This window comes from Anser brachyrhynchus (genome assembly GCF_964034855.1).
Source record: "Anser brachyrhynchus genome assembly, chromosome: 1".
NCBI lineage: Eukaryota > Metazoa > Chordata > Aves > Anseriformes > Anatidae > Anser > Anser brachyrhynchus.
Genome location: NC_137694.1, coordinates 121,327,623 through 121,348,464, shown reverse-complemented (window position 1 = coordinate 121,348,464; position 20,842 = coordinate 121,327,623). Strand labels below are relative to the sequence as shown.

The 20,842-nt window shown below is 51.5% G+C and overlaps 1 protein-coding gene across 10 annotated transcripts in view; it reads right to left on the bottom strand.

Annotated features, from left to right (window-relative positions):
• The window catches only part of BCOR (BCL6 corepressor), a 73,408-nt gene that overhangs the window by 5,646 nt on the left and 46,920 nt on the right, over positions 1 to 20,842 (bottom strand). For 6 of the 10 annotated variants that reach the window (XM_080575485.1, XM_080575488.1, XM_080575484.1 and 3 more), the window contains 5 exons: positions 14,126 to 14,407; positions 13,374 to 13,727; positions 8,920 to 9,248; positions 8,296 to 8,565; positions 4,129 to 4,295 (listed from right to left, as the gene is read on the bottom strand). In XM_080575485.1, the coding sequence (XP_080431611.1) occupies positions 4,129 to 4,295; positions 8,296 to 8,565; positions 8,920 to 9,248; positions 13,374 to 13,727; positions 14,126 to 14,407 (1,402 nt within the window). The remainder of the gene's footprint in view (positions 1 to 4,128; positions 4,296 to 8,295; positions 8,566 to 8,919; positions 9,249 to 13,373; positions 13,728 to 14,125; positions 14,408 to 20,842) is intronic. The other 4 variants (XM_080575483.1, XM_080575490.1, XM_080575491.1 and 1 more) reach the window with 2 other exon arrangements.

Below are 20,842 nucleotides of genomic sequence, written 5' to 3'. Positions count from 1 at the left end.
TGGGAGGATTGTGGGTTTATTGGTTTGTGGGTTTTCGTGTTTGTTTTTTGTTTTTTGTTTTTTTTTAACTGACTTACCTAAGTGGCTTTTGAAGCAGTAATGAATTCAAGATGATCCCTTAACTTATTAAAAACAGCATCTAAATCGCTGCCCAGTGTTTCACTCAGTTTAATGACAGCCGGCCGAGTTTATTAAAGAGAAAAGCCCTGGGAGGGGAGCCCCTCTCCCCACTGTACAGCTCACCCGGGCCAGCAGGGTGCTGCAGGGGGGCAGGCAGCCCTGTCCCACAGAGCAGTGGGATCCCGACCCGGGCACAAGAGGGGATTTTACAAAGGCAACGGGAAGGAAAGGCGCAGTAAAGCCATGTGGAAGGAGGAAGAACAATAAATAGAAGGAAGGAAGGAAAATACTGCTGGGGAGGGGGAAAAATAGAGAGATTCCCCACAGATAAGGCAGGGGGGAAAAGGCAGTAACAGGGTGCTGCCAGACTCTTTTACTGGCTAGCACAGCCCTTCGGCAAGTTCAGGAGCAGGACTGTGCAAAGACACGGATACCTGTGTTTGCTTCTCCCACCAGGGCAGGCGGAGGAGGGAATGTTTTTCAGTCTTGGCAGAGTTTAACCACCCTCTCTGTAGGATGCAGAAGTGACTGCTGGAGTTGGAAACTTTCTCAGATGTGAGAAAAAGATCCCGGGGGTTCCTCTCCTGGGCTCCTTTGCCCATATAATCTTTTCCACCCTGAGCATCGTGGAAATAAACATTCCCTGTCCCTAATGGTACAGTTAACGGTAGTACAGCTTGTTTTTAAAACAAACCCTTCGAAAGGCCCCAAAAGGGTCTGGGGACATTCAAGAGCTGCGATATCCTACAGCAGACACACATCTCAGCTCTCCCTGGTGTACTGTCGAATTCTTACTACTATTTTTACCGCTACCAGAGTCAGGGAAACATTTCACTGGGGGTTTATCATTCCACCACCAAAATTATAAACTATTTAGGCCAGTCAGGGTTTGCTCTCAGCCTTTCAGGCACCATCAAAATTTTCCCTTGCTGCAGCGAGAGGCCTCGAGACTCACTGGGCAGCACCGTGTCTCTCTCATGGTTTTATTTTTGTCTCCCTACGGGCTGTTATGCTGCAGAGAGAGGCCTCGAGACTCACCAGGCAGTACCGTGTCTCTCTCATGGTTTTATTTTTGTTTCCCTGTGGGCTGTCACGCAAGGCTGCCCCGCAGAAGCGGCGAGGCACGAGTCACGGGAGGCCGGCCACACCGGCTGCCTCTCCTGTAACGCAATTAGCTGCTGGAGGGGATCGTCTTGCCAAGACCAGCCCAAAGGACGTAGGAAGAGAGCGAGCCGTCTTGGCACGGTCCTCCCCACAAATAAAAGGGCTGAGCTCATCAGCCGCCAGGAGAAGGATGAGGCAAGGCTGGCTGCGGAGGGCGAACGGAGCGAGCGGCTGGCGGTGCCCAAGGCGAGGGAGCGCCTCGCCAGCAGGCTGGAGGTGCCCGCGTTTCTGGCGTATGGCTGTATTATTAAAGATAAAACGAGGCGAAGGAGGAGACCGAACACGCCAGCAGCCACCCTGATGTCAGGCGTTGGCCTTACACCGCGTGGTGAGCGCTACTGCACTTAGCAGGGCCCTGTCGGGGAAGCAGAGCGGTCACCTCTTAAGTACGGCCTGTTATTATTTATAGGTAAGGCGATTAAGAGCCCTTAGTGGCTGCAGCACCTTTGAGACGGGTCTTAAAGATCTCGCCTGGTTCTACAATAATCTTTGATGGGCCACTCGTTCAGCAGCAGCGTGCTTGTGTATTCAGGGTGCTGCCAGGGTCTGCTGACAAGGCTCGGCATACAGAAAGCTACCACCAGCATGCAGTTTATGGGGGAAAAAGGGAAAAATGATGAAGATCGCTGCACGGAGCCCCTGGGGCCAGCTGCGCTGTGCCTGGGGACAGAGGGACACGCGGGACACGGTGCCTGCAGGCAGCAGGTGGGCAGGCAGAGCCCCAGAGCAGGGAGGCACAGCACCCATATCTCCTGCCTTAGTTTTTGATTTCACTGGGATTTCTGAGAGTACCAGAAATGAAGCCTGCCTTTTGAACACCGGACTGACTAGCTGTGTGGCTAAACAAAAGGAAAAGACAAGGAAAAGGGAGCGAGAGGGGATCTTCGGCCCAGTGCTCTGCTTCATTTCCAAAGGCTGCACATGTGCAGAAAGGCCACGACCATCAGGGCACGAGCAGCACCGCCTGCAGGGTTACAAGGTGGCACACAAACTGCACAGCTGCCCTACACCCTTCCCGTTGGTACAGACATCTTGCTCAGGCCGAAGCAACATCCTCGCGTGTCACAACTTTTCAGAGCCCCCAAAAGTCAACGCAGAGGCAGCAGGCAGGCAGCAGCCCAGACCCAAACTTGAGGACACGCTGACAAATCCAGCAAGTGCAGCTATACCGGGGGTCTGGTCTGTATGGGCTCACGTAGCCGCCTGAACACTATGCTGAGTAAGTTCACCAGAGATTTGAAAAAAATATCCTTCCAAGGGGGAAACATTTTCAGGAATTTGAATTTTAAAAAGCAAAAAAGTTGAGGAAGACTGACACTTCCTTCCTCCCCAAAGTTAAAGGACAAAAACTGACTGAGGCTTCAGGATCAGAATGGGATTTGTCTCAGGAACACTGGGGCTTTCTCCACGGAGAAGGACAAGTCTGGCCCTACCAAAAGGCAGGGGACAACGCTGCTCACGTACTCCCTACAGAAGCTTCTGCTCTCCGCCCTGCTAGACTGTGGGCAGCTCTACCAACCTTCATCTGCACCTGAGATGTGTTTTGGATTCACGCTGTCTGCTGGGCAGCTTTTCAAAAAAAGATTTAAGTCTGCCACCAGGAAGCAAAGGGAAACGCAAGCCGAGCTCTGACACCGCCATCTAGGATCGGACCGCTATTACTTTCGTTTCCAAGGCGCATTTTCCCCACAACAACTTCCCAGAGTGCACAAGCCAAGTTTCTTCCTGGAAAATCAACTCCCATCTGTGAACTGAAACCAAAAGTGGACCGTGTGCTCGCAGGTGACAGAGACTGCCTGTTTCTGGGGCTGTTTTTCTATCTAGGCTATTCCTGTGAGTGAGGCGAACATCATTTGGGATTTGTTTAACGGCAGCCCAGCTTCTGCTCTCCTGTCTCCTCCCCTCCCCAGTAAAGGCATAAAGAGCTTAAAAACAAAAGAGGCAGACCCTTAGTCATGCTGATTTTACCTCCCTGGCTATTGGGATGGTGATAGTGAATGCGATAAACCATTTAAGATAACAAGCTGCAGGAGCCTGGCGGAATACAAAGCGACCTGTCCCCAAAAGGAATAGGTCGGACAAAGTCCTGCATATTCGGGGGAAAAGTTATCCCAAGGTCAGCCCCGCAGAGGTGGTCAAAGACGGACTTAGGAATTGGATAAAGACTTCATTAGGAGATGCACAAGGAGCTTAAAAAAGAAGTGGAGCCACAACTTCTACATCTACAAACCAAAAAAAGAGAAAACCCACAAGCTCAGTATTCTGTGAGCACCCCTTCTGTGAAGGAGAAAAAAGCCAACGTTGGCTTAAGAAAAAAAAATCAGTCGAAAATATGCAATGCGCAGATAGAGTTTAACAGCTAAGCAAAACAATACTTTTATAAAGCACATATAGGACTTGCACGCCCAATCACTGTAAAAGCCTGAAGTGCTCTTAAAAGTAACACTACTAACAAGGCAAAGACCACTCTTTTGGCACAACTCAAAGGACCTGGAGCGCATACAAATAGGGCTGCAGCTCAAGTATCATTCCTTCCTGCCCTGCAGCTGGGGATTTCACAAACTCTTAAAAAAAAGCAAAACTTGTTAAAATTCCCAGGGGAAAAACAAAAAAAAAAAAACCAAGCACCTCACATTGAAGTGGAGTCACAACGATGTGCCCCCCACCACCCCATCACCCTGTCCCAGCGACAGGGAGGCAGCGTTACCCCTGGGGGGCTTCATGCAGGTTTGGGGGTACACGGGAAGGAGATAGAGGGGAGAGGGAAGGGGTACTTCCCTGCGTTGCCGTCCCATCCCAAAAGAAACCCCACATGGCAGCCCCGTGGTGCCGGGCATTACTAACCTGGTTCCGTCCTGTGCACTGCAGTTCACGTCAGCCCCGTACTCGAGGAGATGTCGCACGATGCTCAGCCAGCCTCTGGCACAGGCCTCATGCAGGGCACAATAACCCGCATTGTCACGATGGTTTACATCACAGACCTTGTTTTCCAAACAATACAGAACCACTTCCTGGAAATAGGAGAGGAGGAAAAACATACATCAAGTTATTTGTTACGGCTGAGCTGCTGCACGGGTTTCTCTTCTCTAAGGAAAAGGGGGGCTGGGGGACAGGAGGCAAAACACAGACTCCCTACAGTATGCCTAAGTACCCCCTTAGAGACAGGTCAGCCAAAAAAAAAAAAAAAAGGACAAAGGGGAAGGCGTTCAAAGCTGTATTTGTACAGGAGGCACCACGATTGTCAGGAGCAGACAAGGCTGTGCAACGCGGCACCGAGAGCCCCGCGTCCCGTGGAGAGGTTTTCCCATCGCCGCAGGAGCCCGGGGACGTGCAGATTTCCCAGGCAGGGCTCACAGCTGCCGCTTCTCAAAGCTTCCACACGTGAAAGCGGCAGAAAGGTTTTTGCTCTTACATCTGCATTTCTGGGCGCAGGATGCTGCACGCGCAACGGCAGCACGGCCCACGTCAGTTTGCTTTTAAAAAGAAAAAGAAAGCACATGATCCGAAACAAAACACATTTAAGACACACAAAGGACAGTTTGCTGTTGGAAAACAACAAAAAAAAAAAAGCCCGGCTCTATCAAGATCAGGGAAATCCCATTTTCACCCACACTGATTTTCTGCATGCAGAACCAGAGTCAGGCGCCAGGTTCCAATAACTAACCCGGCGCTGTGGGAAGCCATGTGAATTTAACGCAATTCATCTTGCAGTCAAATACACCATGGTTGAGAGCCTGGGCCAGGCTCAGAGCTCTATGCCATCGCGTGGCCTCGAAACAATGACTGCTCCATCACTCAACCAAAAATTTAGGATGGTGCGAGTCTTCCTCAATTTGTGTCAGATGAAAAATAAAAAATAAAAAACAAAAAACATACACACACATTTCTAAGTGATGCTGTACATACAAGGCAGCCCCCATGGCAAGATTAAGCCATTAATTTTACATTTGCTGCTCTCAGGGATTACGGGGTACGGCGTGGGGTGGGGTGGGGGGCGTTTGCTTTGTCAGAACAGGAGGACAAAACAACCGCCGGGCGCGACGTATTTATCCCTCCAGTTTCCAAATCTACCGGAAAGCCCGCAATCATCCGTGCTCTCGGTATCCCTGACCCGAGGACTGGTATCCAGGATACAGCATGAAGCTGTTCTTTTAGCAGGCCCTCACCAACCAGGCGAAGGAGGAGAGCGGCGAGCCAGCGAGCTGCCGTCCCGGGCGCGAGAGCATCCCCCCCCGCCGCCCCATCCCGCACCCCCGGCCGCTCAGCCTGGCACCCCACCGGCCCTGCCTCTGCCACCCGGCAGCTTCTGGTGGTCCCACTCACTGCCCCGAAAGCCGAAAAGCAGCCCAGGAAGGGTGCTCTTCACCCCGCGCTTTCCCAAAGCCGGTGAGAAAGGGCGGTGTGAAATTATACCCTAGAGGCAAGAAATTTTCCTGCAAATCCAGACCACCCCGCGAGGCAAATTAGCGGACGGCTATAGGTAGCAGAAGCGGCGGCTGTATTCAGCGCTGCCTTTAGCACGCAGTTACCATTTAAAACAGATTCTGCAGCTCAAAATAAGAAAAAGACCTTTCATCTGTTTTCATGGAAAGCAAAGGCTGGTTCTAGGGCAGAACACCTACCACCGGCCGAAAACGCTAATTTTGTCAGGCAATTCTACGTTAAGAGGCTATAAGAAGAATGTCATTAACCACAAAATGTAACCATAAAGACCATAAAACTCTACATTGTTAATTAATTAAATGCCTCATTAACTTTTTTTTAACATGATTTATTCAATTTACAAAAAAATTAGCCATCGCCGCCGAACAGGGGAACATGTGGTGCCACAAACACGCTTTTGGTTTCACAAGCACCTCTGGCTAACGTTAGAGAAAGGCCGTGAGACTGCCACGGGGCGATTTAGTGCCTGTTCAGGTGCTCTATTCCAACCAGCAGTCTGAAAATCACTCTGGGTTAACCCGAAGAGCCAAGCTCACACGTCACCAGCCAGCTCTGCGCCACCGCCGCTGTTGTGGCCGGCGGCTCGTTAGCCAAATCACAAATGGCCACAAGAATCGGTGCAAGATGCGGGAACCCACCTTTGCAGGCATCCAGCCCCCTCGAAACAAACACCTTTTCCCCACTCCTATCATACACCACACATTCCCCTGATTTCGCTGCCTTCCCAACCGGGATTTATTCCCAAACCCACCGGAGAAGTTCGCAAGTCCAGGCACAGACTAAAAAGCAACACGCGGCACAAAGACAGCCCGTGTTTCCTCTTGCATCACATTCATTACTCGAGCCTTCTGTAAATTTTTTTTTCCAAAAATACTTTATGCTCCCTGTAATTCCCCCTCCTTTTTCCCCCTTCGCAAACAGTAAATTACAGTTTTAAGACTACTATTATCTCAAGTCATTTGTTTCAGATGGGGAAAACGTAATGGATTCAAGCGCGACCATAGACTGCCATGGGCTGCTCGCATCCTGATAAAGCAGCGCCTGGTGCAGAAGCCTAGCGAAGGAAATGCAAACCTTTCCCGCAGCCTCGGTTTTGATGAGACCATGGGATGTGCAGAGCTGAGCACCACGTGCTATAATGCCTGTATGCAGCCTCGGGGCCGCAGCCCTGCACTTTCTCTGTGCCCCAGTCCTCGGGCAGCACCGATAGCAGCCGCGGCTCACACCTACAAGGCTTTTCCCGCTCCTGGGTGAGTTCAAGTCAGCCGCCCTCGTGACAGAAAAATCAAAATCCCTAATCAAACGATGACGGAAATGCCTGCCGAGAACAGAAGGTTGCCTAAGGGCTCCTGAACCTTCACCTTGACGAGCCCTGGCATCCGCACGCTTTCTGCGACCATCCCGATACGGGCCGGTGCTGCAGCCAGCTCCTGCTACCAGCAAAGCAGAGTCCTCGGCCTCTTCTAGAGCAAGACCCTGGCCCATCACAAATCTCTGGGGCAGCTCCCACTGACCTCAGAAGACAAAGCGCCCAGCATCCCACAGCAGCACTCTGCTACGCTCCAGAGTGCTTGCCCCAGGGACAAGGGAAGGAAATGCACACCGACAGCTTGCAGCACGCGCTACACTTCGTTTTGGTTTGGGATCCATAGGAAATTTTAGATCTGTCGAACTTAAATAATTTAAATGATAAGGATTACCATAGCAACGTTGTAACAACTGCTTCTCCTCCTCCCAGCCCAAGTGCCCTGAGCTGGAAGAAGCTCAGCTTAGGGCACGCGCCAGCTTTCCAACACGCCCTGCCTTCCAGAGCTGGAGAAGGCTTCCTTCCAGCCCAGGCTCCCCAGCTGCACGAAGGCAATTTCCAGGCTTCAACCAGTCCCCGAGGCCCCCGGCAGTGCCAGGGCTGATGCCACCAGCCCGCCAGGGCTCAGCCCCAGGACCGAGGTCATACAGGTCTCCGCTCGCCGCCCTGGCCAACAGCAGCCACGCCGAGGGCAGGAACTGCGCTGGGCCATGAAACGTCTCTCTGCAAGACCCCAAGTTGAGTGACAGTGACACTCACACCTGCGTTGCCCAAATCAAAGCATGCTTCAAAACAGCCGAGCTGGCGGATTCATCAGTTCCTGATTTTTGTAGCAACAGGGGGGCCGTTTCATTAGACAACATTGTTCCAGCTACAGAGAAGCTCCAGACTGCGAGCATAAAACACGTGGAGTGCTCCTACGACGCATCCGATCACGCAAGAGGACGCTTTAAGCACTACACCCTGTGTCACACACCCGACGGCTCCTCGGAGAAAAGAGCGAAAAAAATAAAAAGCCTGCTCCTAACCTACACGCTCCTCGCAACTAACAAAGGCAAAAACGACACGGCTCATTAAAGATCACCGTACTGACTTTAAAAAAAAAAAAAAAAAGGCACGGGTTCTACCTGCAGATGGTTTACATTTAAACAGAAGCGAGGGCTGCTAATAAAACTTCACCCCGTGCTTGCCCCCGCAGGATGCCACCCGCCCCACGCCCCCAGGTGACAGCAGCCCCCCGGGAGCACAGGCAGGGCCCTCACCTCGTAGCCCAGGCGTGCCGCCCGCTGCAGGAGGGTCTCGCCCGCGTTCTTGTTGACGATCAGCCTGCGAGCCTCGGGAGGCATGGGCCGGCTCGGGGTGGTCTCCGGCGGGGGGCTGGCCACCTGCAGCGGCAAGGGCTGGGGGGCGGGCGGCAGCGAGGGGGGCTGCTGCAGGCGCTCGAACAGCTTCTGCTCGTAGGGCTTGGCCGGCGAGGAGTCGCAGTCCGAAGCGGGCTCCGGTCGCTTCCTGACCTTCCTCATTACCGTAACCTGTCAAAATCATTATCTGTTTAGGTTGTTTCTTTTTTTTTTTCCTTCCCCTCCTTGCTTTTACAATGCGGCGAGGGGATTGCATTTTGCCAGCAGAGAATTGCATTTCCCCGCTCGCACTGAATTTTTTAAGAAAGCTCCGCTACAGCTTTTAGATGCAAGACTCCTCAATACCCGCAATAGCAGCTTAGACACGGGCAGGTTAAGAAAAGGAAATACAAAATGTGCAAAGCATACGCAGGAACGTCTGAAGGGAACCACCGCTACCCCGCATGCACGACAGCGCGGTAGTTTTAAGCAAGCTGGCTCTGCATTCAGAGGTGCTAGTGGACAATTAAGTCTAAATAAAGATACCTTATCTTCAGCATTTTCGATATCTGTGGTGTCATCCCCTGTCAGGGATGACCTCCTTCTCCTCTCCTGCAGTGCCAAGTGTTTTGTTTTACACTGACGTTTCCCTGATGGCTTCTCACACTCGGAGTATTTCTGCAGCAGAGATGCAGGTTGGAAATCCTCCTCTTCATCTGTGTACAGCCCATCTGTCTTCCGGCTTTCTTTAATTTTCTGCTGTTTGGCAGCCAACCTCGAGGCTGGAGTACAGCTTGGCTGAGCCTGCCTTTTGCTGTTTGCATTGGTGGATGAAAGGCTCTTCATGTGCGGAGACACTGGGAATACAGGCAAGCCTAAACGGGAAGGAAAGGCATTACACGTTGCATGGTGTGTTAAAAGCAAAACATATTGCTAGCACTTAACACAAGCTCCTTGACTGCTTAAGAGATCTACCAATTACATTTTCAAACCATTAATATTTTAAGCGTTCCGCATTCAAATTGTAAACAGCATCTTGCAACGCAACGCCGGCTAATCGTCGCGATGCTCTGATAAAGATCGCTACACCAAATTCCCCGCCACCGGTGCCCGGGTGCTGCAGGGGCAAAAGCCTGCCCCGCTGCGGGAAGAGGCTGGTCCTTACCTGGGACTGCCTCGTCTGGGTGGGAACCAACTGCTCCCTCACCCCGCGCCCTGCGGGGCTTCTCTGCCTCCTCTGCTCGAGCTGCAGGGCTGGGGGGAAGGAGGGAGAAGGAGAAGAAGCGGGAGCATGGAGAGGTCTTTGTGGGACAGCACCGATGGCAGCAGGAGGGGGAGCATCTCCCTGGCAGCGGTTTGACCTCGAAGCCAGAACAAGAGCACAAGAGGCGATGTGGGAAGTCCCGTGCACGCCCGCTATCCACAGCGTGGGATGGGGCAGAAGCAGCCAGCGGCTGTGTTCTCCAAAAGGCTGCGAGAGCAGAAAGCGCTGGGAGGCGAGGCACAGCCAGCGCCAGCACTCTGCAGCCCGTGGCAGGATGTGTGCAGGGCTGGGTTTTCTCGGCGGATGAGTTAGAACAAGCTGAATCCCACAATCTGGGCCACATGCAAAAAGCATGGGTACTTTTTTCAGAGTGCAAGCGGGTTTTTTTGCAACAAAACAAGGACAAGAAAGTTGACTTTTTATAGCCTGAATTTCCCTCAGGAAGAGAATTGAGGTGACCTCAGAAGCAACTCCTTTGCAGAAAAATGAATTAAAGGTTGCTGGAAAGGAAGGGACACTTCAGCCAAACAATGCCATGCCATTGAGGGAAGGTGCGGAAAAAACCCAGAGCACTTGAAAAAGGCTCCTTTGCTCTGAGGAGCCTCTGAAGTGATGCTACTTTCAGCACAGAAGAGATGGCAGGAGCAAGTAAGGCACAAGGCTGCTCAGAGAACAGAAACCTTTATTTAAAGGGACTCGATCCAGAGCCAGTTGGTTAAAAAAAAAAATAAAAATCTAGAATACTCTTAGTGGGCAGCTTCATACTTCTGTCTTCCCTTAAATAGAGCTGTGAATGCAACTTGCAGAAGGCTTTCTGGATTAAAGATGAAAACAGAAATCCCTCAGTTCTTCAGAGCCACTTTCTAGAAAAAAATGCACACCGCGGCTTGCCAACCAGATGTCAGGGGATTTACAGGACACATGATGTGCAGATTGTTCAGCAAAAATCCACAAACTTTTCAGGCTCTGCAATCAGACAAGATGCCTTCCAGTTGTAGGCTGAGCCTACTGATGCAAGGTTGTCTTTCCAACTCAGCAGACAGCGCGATATAAGAGTGTTTCTCGTTCTCCTGTTCCCAACTAACCTAACTGGAGGAGCACGGGAAAAGCCCAGCTCCAACACAGAAGCATCATCGTTATCTCCTTAACGACTTACTAAAAAAATCGCAAAGATGGAAAGCAGCAGCAATGAGGTTCGGTGAGTGCAGGGGAAAGTCAGAAACCACTGCATAGCGAAAAAACAAGAAGAGGGGAAAAAGCAGGTCTGGAGAAGGAGAGAAGTACAGAAAGGGCGGAGGAGGAAAGCAGAGGAGGAGGAAAGCAGAGGAAGAGTAGCACATCTCAAAGTACTGCAGGCTTTCCCATTCAGGGATGCCGTGGAAGTTTAATCACCACCAAAAACGCGTGCTCCCAGGCTGCAAGCTTCACGTGAACCCTGCGCTCCGCTCTGACCTCCGCGGTGGTGACAGCAGGCACGGGGCTAAACGTGTGCTGCTGCTGAGAGATCAAGAGCAGCGAAGCGATGCCCAGGAGCTTCAGGATCAATAACGTTGCAAAAGGCCGGCACTCTCCAGAAAAAGCCGAGCATCAGCCCAGGAAATGCAAGACATGCGGGCTGAAAAAAGGCAAGCGGTTCATTCTCACATCCCAGCCCGTCTTTCTGGCCACGACACACGCGATGGGAGAATAAACAAGAGCAAGGATATCCCCTTAATATCCATGCAAGAAAAAAAAAATGTAAAAACAGGCCTCCGAGTGATGTGGGTTGTGGTGAGCCTGACTCAGAGCAGAATTAGCTTCCCTGCCCACAGGACCAAGCTGCACGCTGCCTTGTCCAGCTCCTGTCCCCAGCCCAGCTCTCAGGGGAGATGGATGGGGTCACCGCAGGGATCAGGGCTCCTGCGTTGGCCGGGGACCTGCGGGCACCACGTGGGAGCCAGAAACACCCATTCGCAGATACGGAGAGAAAAAGAGCTGCAAGCGACAGGGGATGTTCCTGTGTTCGAAACACCCGCTTGAGAGCCACGCGTTGGAGAAAAGTTTGAGGGCATGTCCCGGGTGAGAAGGAAAAGCTAGGAGTCTCTGTCCCGGTGTGACCACCACGCGGAGAATGCTCTGTTGCACGACGGGGGAAATTTCCCCGTCCTAGTGAGCTGCAGAAAAAGAGACTAAAAGGTTTACACTTCAGTGGGGCTGGGGGAGCGCCAGCAAAGCGATTTGAATGATCTCCAGTGCCTCGGCACAATGGCTGGCGAGGCATGATCTAGTCAGGTTTATGGGTTTATTAGAGGCTCCCAAAACCAGGTGTTTCGTAGCCACGGGGTGACTGAATCTGAATACCTCTGGGGAAAGGGCATAAATCCGGAGGCACCTTTTTAGATTTCCTGAGGTCATGTGTGAGAGAAGCCTGTTGCTACCATGCGAGGCATTTCAGGGGAAAGCTAGAGCATCCTTACACAACGTGCCTTCTTGTTAGCGACCCTCGTTTAATCTCTACAAGATATCTTTTTCTGAAAGTACAAAGGGGAGCAGGTGATGGGCAGGGATGTTTGAGCTGATACCACGCTCACCAAGGCAGCACATAAAGCAAGGGAGGAAGAGTGAAAGCTCCCTTTAAACTAAGTTTTGATCTCCGCTTCCACAAATCCTTTTGGAGAACCTTCCCCAACCATAAGCATCAAAGTTTGGGGTTTTCTGCCCTCAGGTAATCCTAATGAGGAGAAAGATGGGTGAGGAGCTTTAGGACAGAAGAGAAGCCAATAGTTCTGCCTGCGACTGCTTTGGAGATGCCACCCAGGAGAACTGTCCCCAAGTGCAGGACAACCTGGACTCAGTCCTTTCCTTGGCACGGGACAACAGATCCGCTTGCCCTCTTCTCCCTCTTGAGGGGTCTCAGATGGATTACAAGTAAGGCCAGCTGGGGGGTGAAGTGCCACCAGGCTTGATGAAGCTCCCAGCCCTCGAAGGAGCCCAAACGACCAACTCAGAGCTCCCCACCACGGGGACCGAGCAGAAAAGAGGGATGAGAAGCTGGAGGAGGGGAGGGAGGGAGAGAGGGAAGCTGCCAGAGACAAGGCAAGGAAAGCTGATGTACCTGAGGAGGTGACCCTGCAGGAGAGAGACACTGGGAAGACCTCAGCACCTGCACGTGGAGCAAGCCCGGGACAAACCAGCCAGGCATCCCCAAGGGAGGAAGACGAGCCTTGCTCCTGCCCCGGGAAAGGCAGAGAAGCCCAGCAGCGTGGAGGGTGATGGAGGCGTTGTGTTCCCAGACAGAGCCGCTAGCTGTCCTGACGCTGCTTCACAGGGGTCCCCGCCGCCCCGACCCAACCCCACGCGTGGTTACACGCTCCCTCCCGCATGGCCTAAGAGCCCGCTTGCTCCCTCCCTGGCCCAGAACCGTCGTATGCCCCCCACATCTCCTCTAGAGGCACAAACTCCATCTTCACGTTATCTCTGGAGGGGTTACGGAAAGCCAGAACGCACACACACGCACGAACACGTAGTTACACGCACATACACAAACACATTTGCTTGTCTGCCAAATATCAGCTACGGTGCAACTCTTAGAGAGGAGGTGTCAGTGCTTATACAATTGGACATCTACAGAAAGATAGATAAGATAGATAGATAGATATTTTTAAAATAAAGCTCTCGACAATTCCTTAACATCGGTGGCAGCATGCGTCACTGTAAATGCTAAAGCCAGCTGGTTTCCCTAGTAGTCTCTGCATACCTTGTTCATTGTCACTTGTTTTGAGGGACTCTTCAGACCAACTTCTATTGCTTTTGGCCTCTGACCTTTTCTTGGTGTGCCTTTCTTCTGTGAAGTCTTTGACCTTTGCAGTGGCCTCTGGCTGAACAGCCTCAGCTAAATCTTTCCTGCTTTGCCGGCCCAACTTGCCGGACGGGGATCTCTCTGGTGACACCTGCTGCTCCCATAGTTCCCTAAGATGCTGCAGGTGACGCTGCTTTTTGGGATGGAGCCCTGTTAATTCAATGCACACCTTCAGGTTGGTCACCTCATTACAATTGGGCTCTTCTAAGTGGTTAGAGGAATTGTTTGTCATTTCCCTCTCAGGCCAGTCATCTAATGGAAAAATAACTAAAAATTAATCAAAAAGCCCCCTCAACTTAAAACAAAAGCTACATTTCACTTTCGGGGCATATAGTCTCAGCTTTACCACCACACTATGCATTTTAAAGGTTCGCTCATTAAGGGTTACATGCACTACAGTAACTTGCACTGCTGTGGCTACAGTGTCCAATGACTAGTGCTTTACCCTTATATACCAAGGTTTTTATATATACATATATATATATACACATATATATACATACATATATATACATATATATAATTTTAAGTGAAATGACAGTGCTCACATTAGTAACTATCAAGTTCAAAAATGGAAACACATTAAGCCAAGGGGACGTTCCTTTCACAAGACATTCCTTGAGAGAGACCACAGCAAAATGCCAGCTTACCTTTGGAGCTCTTCTTCTTTTTTGCCTTTGATATAAGTTCATCCTGCAGCTCGTCCACAAAGTTTTCATTTTGGCTGCCATCATTTTGCACTCTCTCACCAGAGTGTTTACGCTTCCTGTCCAGACGTGGACATGGATGTTGGCCAATATCTTCTGTTGGCTGGTCTTCCGCTTTCTCATATATAGAATGTCTCTCTAAGTAACATTTCTCATTTGAGAGATCTTTTTCCTCCGGAGTTTCAAGAAAGTGACCTTGGTTGTTTTCTGCACTGGCAAAATTACCTAGAAATAAAAAATAAAAAAGACATAATAAGTGCAAAAGAATTCACTGTGAGAAACCTATGCTCCCCGATCCCCTCAGTGTCATCCCTATCATCACTTACGGTTTACAAGGCATGCAAATAAATACGAAATTGTGTACTGCAGAACAAATCTCCCCTGGTCAGCCTAAGTCGGCAGTTTTCTCAACAGCTAAGTACAAATCCCCCGAAAGTACGATACTTTGTGCCGTTTTTTTTAAATCAGTTTAAGAAGTACAAAATTCACAATACTTGTAGCCATAGAAACATCACAATATGCTTTTTTTAAATAAAGAAACATCTTTAGATATCAAAAGCACAGACCCTTTTCAGCATGCAACCTCGCCCCCAAAAGCTTTGGTAAGTAATAATCCAAGCTTCACTTTGCGACGACTTTCTTTTCAAAAATACTTTCTGACGATGATAAAGTATTAGTTTTTCACTAATTCATAATCTTTTCCTAACTTCGCACATCGAAATGCAGATTCTGACTTAAAAGCATTTGTCCCTTCTTCTGGAGATGTAAGTGGGAAACGGCGCATGCACACACATACACAGGAATACCACTAAGAATAGCTATGATATTTTGCAAAAAGCTCTACTTGAATCCAAGGTTATAAAAAGGCTTCCTCACTTAAAGCAATCAGCCAGTCGCTGTATATCACACGATCTTTATCACCTCCTTTTAAAAAAGACCTCACTTATTCAGGGAGTATTTCCAGCAATAGCAACCAGGTGAGCTTTGAAAAGCCTCCCGGAAAGTGGCCTGACAAACTGGCACAAAAATACCACCTTGCCAGGCTTGCTGTGCCTTTACCTCCCCCCCCAGCTCTCTTCCCCCAAAGTTAGGGACAGCTCAAGTGATTTCAAATGGATGCTTGACTTAAAACGGCACTTCATCATCATCTTGAATGGGTAGTCTTTCTTTGGCTTAACCAAATGAGTAGGCAGAGGTGATACAGAGTGTGTGGCTGCTCATCAGCTTTCTATTTAGCCCTCATGGCTAAGAAGTGTATTTTCTCCATGCATGCCTGCTGGTGTTTGCCTCTACTCTCCCTCCTGCGTCCTGACAGCTCGCAGTCCCTCTTCCTCTTCGCCCTTCCTCCTCACTTCCCTTCCCGTTCATACATCTGTCGGTTCCCAGCCGGACTCACTCCCATCCCCAGCCATGCAGACATCTCCTTTCTCCCCCAGGGCCTCCCCAGCCTCCTCCTCTTCACAGCCTGCCTCCAACTTCTCCTCTTACCCCTCACCAGGGCGGGGGCTGCCCCCCCTTTCCCAGCCCCCTGCAGCCTCTCTGCCCTCCCGTCGGGTCCCAGCCCCACCACAGCTCCCCAGGGCACCCCGGGGTGCAGCCCAAGGGCATCCCACCGTATCTGGAGAGCACCTTCCTACTGGTTTCACCACCATCCTTGAAATGCCTGCTGTCAGAAAGGGCAGGCAGGAAAAGAAAAAAGAAAAATAAATAAATAAATAAAAACCTCTCTGATGAGATTTTTCTTCACCACAACTTGGAAAAGGCTCCGAGTACCACCCAGCTGTTTGCAGGCACCGGAAGACCCAACAGCATCGTTTTACACTGCTTGGGAAGCTGCCCGCAGGGCTGCTTTATAAAACAGCGGAAGATATTTGGCCAAGAAAAATCCAAACAGAAGCTGACTTTTTCCAGGCGAGCGTCAGGATCTTGAGGCCACTCTGCTATCTGGCGACCCTGTATCCCCCAAAGCCAGGCAGAATTTGGAAACACGCTGCACTTGCGCGCGGGGCAGGGAGCGGCTGCGCAGCACACCAGCCGTGGCTCACGCTAAGGAGCTGGACCAGCAGCCTTTCAAGGATCCCTTTGGAAACGCCTCTATCAGATTTCGGTTCACATTTTTGATGCAACCTGCTCGTTCGCCGTAAGGAAACATCGTAATTTCAGCCCTCTGGCCCCGGCAGCAGCTCCACACCACAGCTCCCGCTGGCCGTCCCCAGGCTGGGGCAGCCCTCCTGCTCACGGCACTGCCTGCCTCTAAAAAAGGCAGGCACATCCCGACCGGCTCCCGGAGGAGCTTGCGCAGGGTCAGAGGAAGCAGCAGCAGCCCGGGGAGGGTTTGGATGCTCTTAATCTCCGAGGCTCGCAGGAAGCAGCGATCTAATTCCAGCCTGCCACCACCGAGGGCGACCGGCTTCGGATTAATTCCTTTTCTACTCGAGGAGGGCTTGGCACGGCGAGGCAGCGCGCCGCCCGCCCGCAGACATGAAAAGGAGGGCAGGGACGCCGGCTGGCAGCTCTCCCCCGCCGGCGCTGCTCGCGGGCTGCGGAGGACGGCGCGCACCCGCTCCTGCTCCCCCGGGTAAGAGCGTGAAGCAAGCGACCTCTCGGCTCCGCTCGCTAATCCCCATTGCATAACCACCCTGCCACGGCGGGGGATGATGGGGATGGGGCTGGGACGCTACGGGGACAGGATGCTACGGGGCAGGGACACCGTGGGGCTGGGACACTACGCAGGATGTGTCCTCGCTGCCCTGCCAAGACTCCCTGCCTCCACCACGGGTCTCTCTGGGGGTCTCTCCCCAGCAAGACCACCAGAGGAGCACAGGCTCTGGTCACACAGGCTCCACTCTGCCCTCAGAGTGTTTTGCCAACAACCTGGACCAGCCACAAGGCTGCCCCATATTAAGGGAGAAACATCAGCAGGAGGCACGGCAGCGTAAGCCTATCTTGTGCCCTCGACAAGAAGAATTTGTTTGCTTTGGTCCCCCGCCCCCATGGATCTACAACATCCTCTTCTCTGCCCCAGGAGGAAAACAACAACAGAATACTTTGGGTTTTTGTATCATCATTATTCAAACAGCGAAGAGGTAGCCCAAAACATAGGATAAATGCGGAGTTCTCATAGCAACACACCTCGATGAGTAAGGAGATTAAACTCTTACACGTGTTCCTTCCTCAACCCTCAAGCGCTCGCGACTCTCACCACAGCTGTGAGAACCAGTACCGACACCTCAAACCATTTCTTGCCGTCCTACAAAACTACAGACGAGGAAGAATTAAGAAGAGGCTTCTTCACGTACGGTTTCTGCCTGAAGCCCTATTTCCTCGGCGCACCGGCTGCAACCTCGCGAGAAACAGTTACACACACAGGCAGCCGAAAAAAAAAAAACACCCGCACAAACTGTCCTTCGTTTTTCCATCTTCCTGTTGCGGTCAGCTGCTTGAGACCAGGGCCTCCCATGCAATGCAAACAAGGAAACACATCTTAGCGTTTAAGCTGCAATTCTTTTGTTCAAATAACATGGCAGCTATAAACAGCTTTTCCTCTTCCCCGGAGCAACCTCGTATTGCACTCACTTATGCAAGACACCCTTTATTCATCCCGGCACCTTAACGACCAGCCAAATGCTAAAATCCAGCACCCAGCATCAAGATCACAACATGATTAAAAAATTCAGCAAGACGCCTTCAGCATCGAATTCAGGGTGTCCCATGGGGCAGAGGAAACACGGCTGATTTTGTCTTTTTTTTTTTTCCCCTCAAAGCATCCCTGCTTGGGAACTTTCCAGATTCGTTTCCTTCTGCCTGAACAAACAAACCGCCATCTCCCTGGGCGGGCTTTTCCCCCCCCCCCCCCTCTCTTTTTGCACTATGTCCCGTTGAAGGAAGGTAATAACTGACCAGGGCAAAGGACGTGTTTACTGCTCCGACCTTTCGTTTGTTCAGGCATATTCACAGTCCAAAAAAAAACAAAAAGAGAGAGATGTGGATTACCATGCCATGTGCAAACGGGCAGCTTGTTCCGATGCTGAAGACCAGCCGCGAGCACTCTGGCAAATCGCAGCCTTTGCTTTCACACATATAAACTGCTTTAATGTTTTCCTCGAGACCTCACGCCCGAAGATCGGGCTTTGAACCTATCAGGTCCTATTTTTCCTGGTTAAGGATTAAACGGGAAGTGTCTCCCCGCTGTAAAATTAGATGAGCGGGTAATTATGCTCCCCGACGAAGAAATTCGCGGCGTGCAGAACGTGTTCAATCTTTCACACTTCAGTATGATTTCCAATACCGCTACGAGAGCTTTGCTGCGTACCGACATGCGATCGTCACATGCCCGTATTGATGCGCGTGTCCATGCCAATAGCTTAAATCACTTGATCTCTGAACAATTCTCTGACTCATGACATATGCATCCCATAATTTATCATGTTTGTGCTATGGAAATGCACCGTACGAGCATTGCCTCAGCAACATTTACAAGTCACCTTGGCAACAAAGCAGCTTCGCTGCTGTTCTCATAATGCCCAGCAAAACCTAAACAAGATGGGAGAGAATTAAAACACCTCGAGTTTAGCCCCTGGCTTAAATTTCTCAGTAATCTGGCAGCACAGCTACCTCCCTTAAATCAGGCACGAAGCTGCCACCTCTCTCCAGACAGCGCAACGAAGCTGAAGGAGGCTCGCAGCACTGGAAATCTACGCGCTGTCCAGTCGGAGGAAAAGTTTAAGGAATCAGATATTGCGCAAAACTGCTTTTTGTTGCTGCAAAAAAAAAATAAGTCAGCTCGTGTGCTGTACACCTGGGAAAATTATCGAGCCTCAGGGCGAGCTTAAAAAACAGCCTGCATCCCCTCAGGTGCCTCTGTGAGCACCACCTGCCTGCGTTACTCAGCCCGTCCTGGTTGTTGCGCTGGCAGATTTGGAGGAGCCGAGGGGGCGAGCAGCTGGCACGGCCCCGATCTGGCGCCGCAGGCGAGGCAGCGCCGCAGCCGCGGCAGCGGAGGAGCCCTGCAGGCAGCCGGCAATCACAGTTTCGGTTGCGGTTTTCCTCCTCCCTCCCCGCCGACACCAGCCAGGTGACGTGCTCCTGGCCGGGGTCTCGCGGGGCGCGCTGCTCTGCTCGGGAGGGAGGGAGGACCTCTTCGGCATCCCCATCGCTCACGGGAGGCAGAAAGGAAAGCAGAAGAGGCTCCAAACCAGGAGCCGTGTCGAGTTAGCAAGCTTTCAAGCCAAACGCAACAGCGCGGTTAGAAATTGGAGGAAACGGGAAGAAAATAGAGTTTCTGCCACGATCAGCGGCCGTGGCTCTCGCCGGTGATAAACGAAGGAGAGGGGTGAGCATCGCGCTGGGAGACGTGTTGGGAGTGCTGGCCCGCCGAGCCGCTGCACTGGAGGCAATCCCGAGGCGTGAAACTCGGCCTCCTGATTTATCAGCTGCTATCCCCGGGGGCAGAAGGTGAAACACCGCGATAAAAAACTTTTACTGAGGACTGAATCTGTACCTGTAAGTACTGGCTGCTGCACGGCCAAGCATGCGAAAGAGCAGCTCCCTCAGCAGAAACGAGATGAGATTTTTAGGGGTCTATAGATGCAGCCAGACCCTGAAGTATCACGTTAGTTCAGAGCTAATTAGCAGCAGAGAGGAACGAGCTACCATAAGGCTGAACACGCTTTCATCTCAAACACATTTTAGCCAGCAGACCTAGACTAGAGCATCCAGCCAGCGCAGCCGGAGACCTCACTAAGCGATGAATTTAAGGACGCACCGTAACGTCAGCCTCGTGCAAGGACAGCAGAGGAGAGGCTGCTTCAGCAGACAGCGATGCTGCACCGTCCTTCCTCCCCCAGCCGCCGAGGGGGATGCCCCACGTGCCCCCCACGTGCAGGCTCTCGCTCCGTCCCTATGCACATCCCCGACCCCGCAGGACCCAGCTGGCCCTGCCACCAGGGCAAGCTGGCAGGAGGACCCCAGGGCATCACCGGGGCAGCAGCCGCCGAGCTCTCAGCTTCGGCATGAGGACTGCAAGCACGGCGTTGCCTTCCTCCCTGGAGCCACCCCAAGGCGCCATGGCAAAGGGAAAACCCGCCTGGCTTCCCAGAGGGAGCTCAGCCTCCCCGTCCCCGTCCCCACCCCGGCACCTGCTCCGCTCCAACAATTAAAACTTCCCCGTGCTGTCTGGCCAGGCCGATTGCTGTTCACACTGCTATGTCAGTGACAGCAATAGTGCACTAACTTGATTTAGGTGAGTAACCGAGCAAGTACGATTGACCGGCATGCTCTCTGCCAAAAGCATTAAACAAAGACCAGAGCAATAATTCAAAGTTATTAAATTGCCCGAATGAAATCTTCTACTGGCCCTACTCATGAATCTCCACGTACAGAAGAGCGCAGTAAACCACCGAGTTACACAAGTGCGTGCACACCCACAGATGCACACACAGGCACACGCACCGTAAAGTCTGCTGCGCTTCCTCTTGTTTTGCAATACTTTCAGCATCATTTTTTTCTGGGTGGTTAACAACAAAGCAGCAGCAGGGGGAACTGATCCTTTCCTTAATTATTTAGGTAAAAGAAAAACAATTTGGAAATTGATGGAAGCCAGATGCTTACCAACGGTTCCCAAATAAAAAGTGATTTTGTCTGCATGCGGTAAAAAAGTTA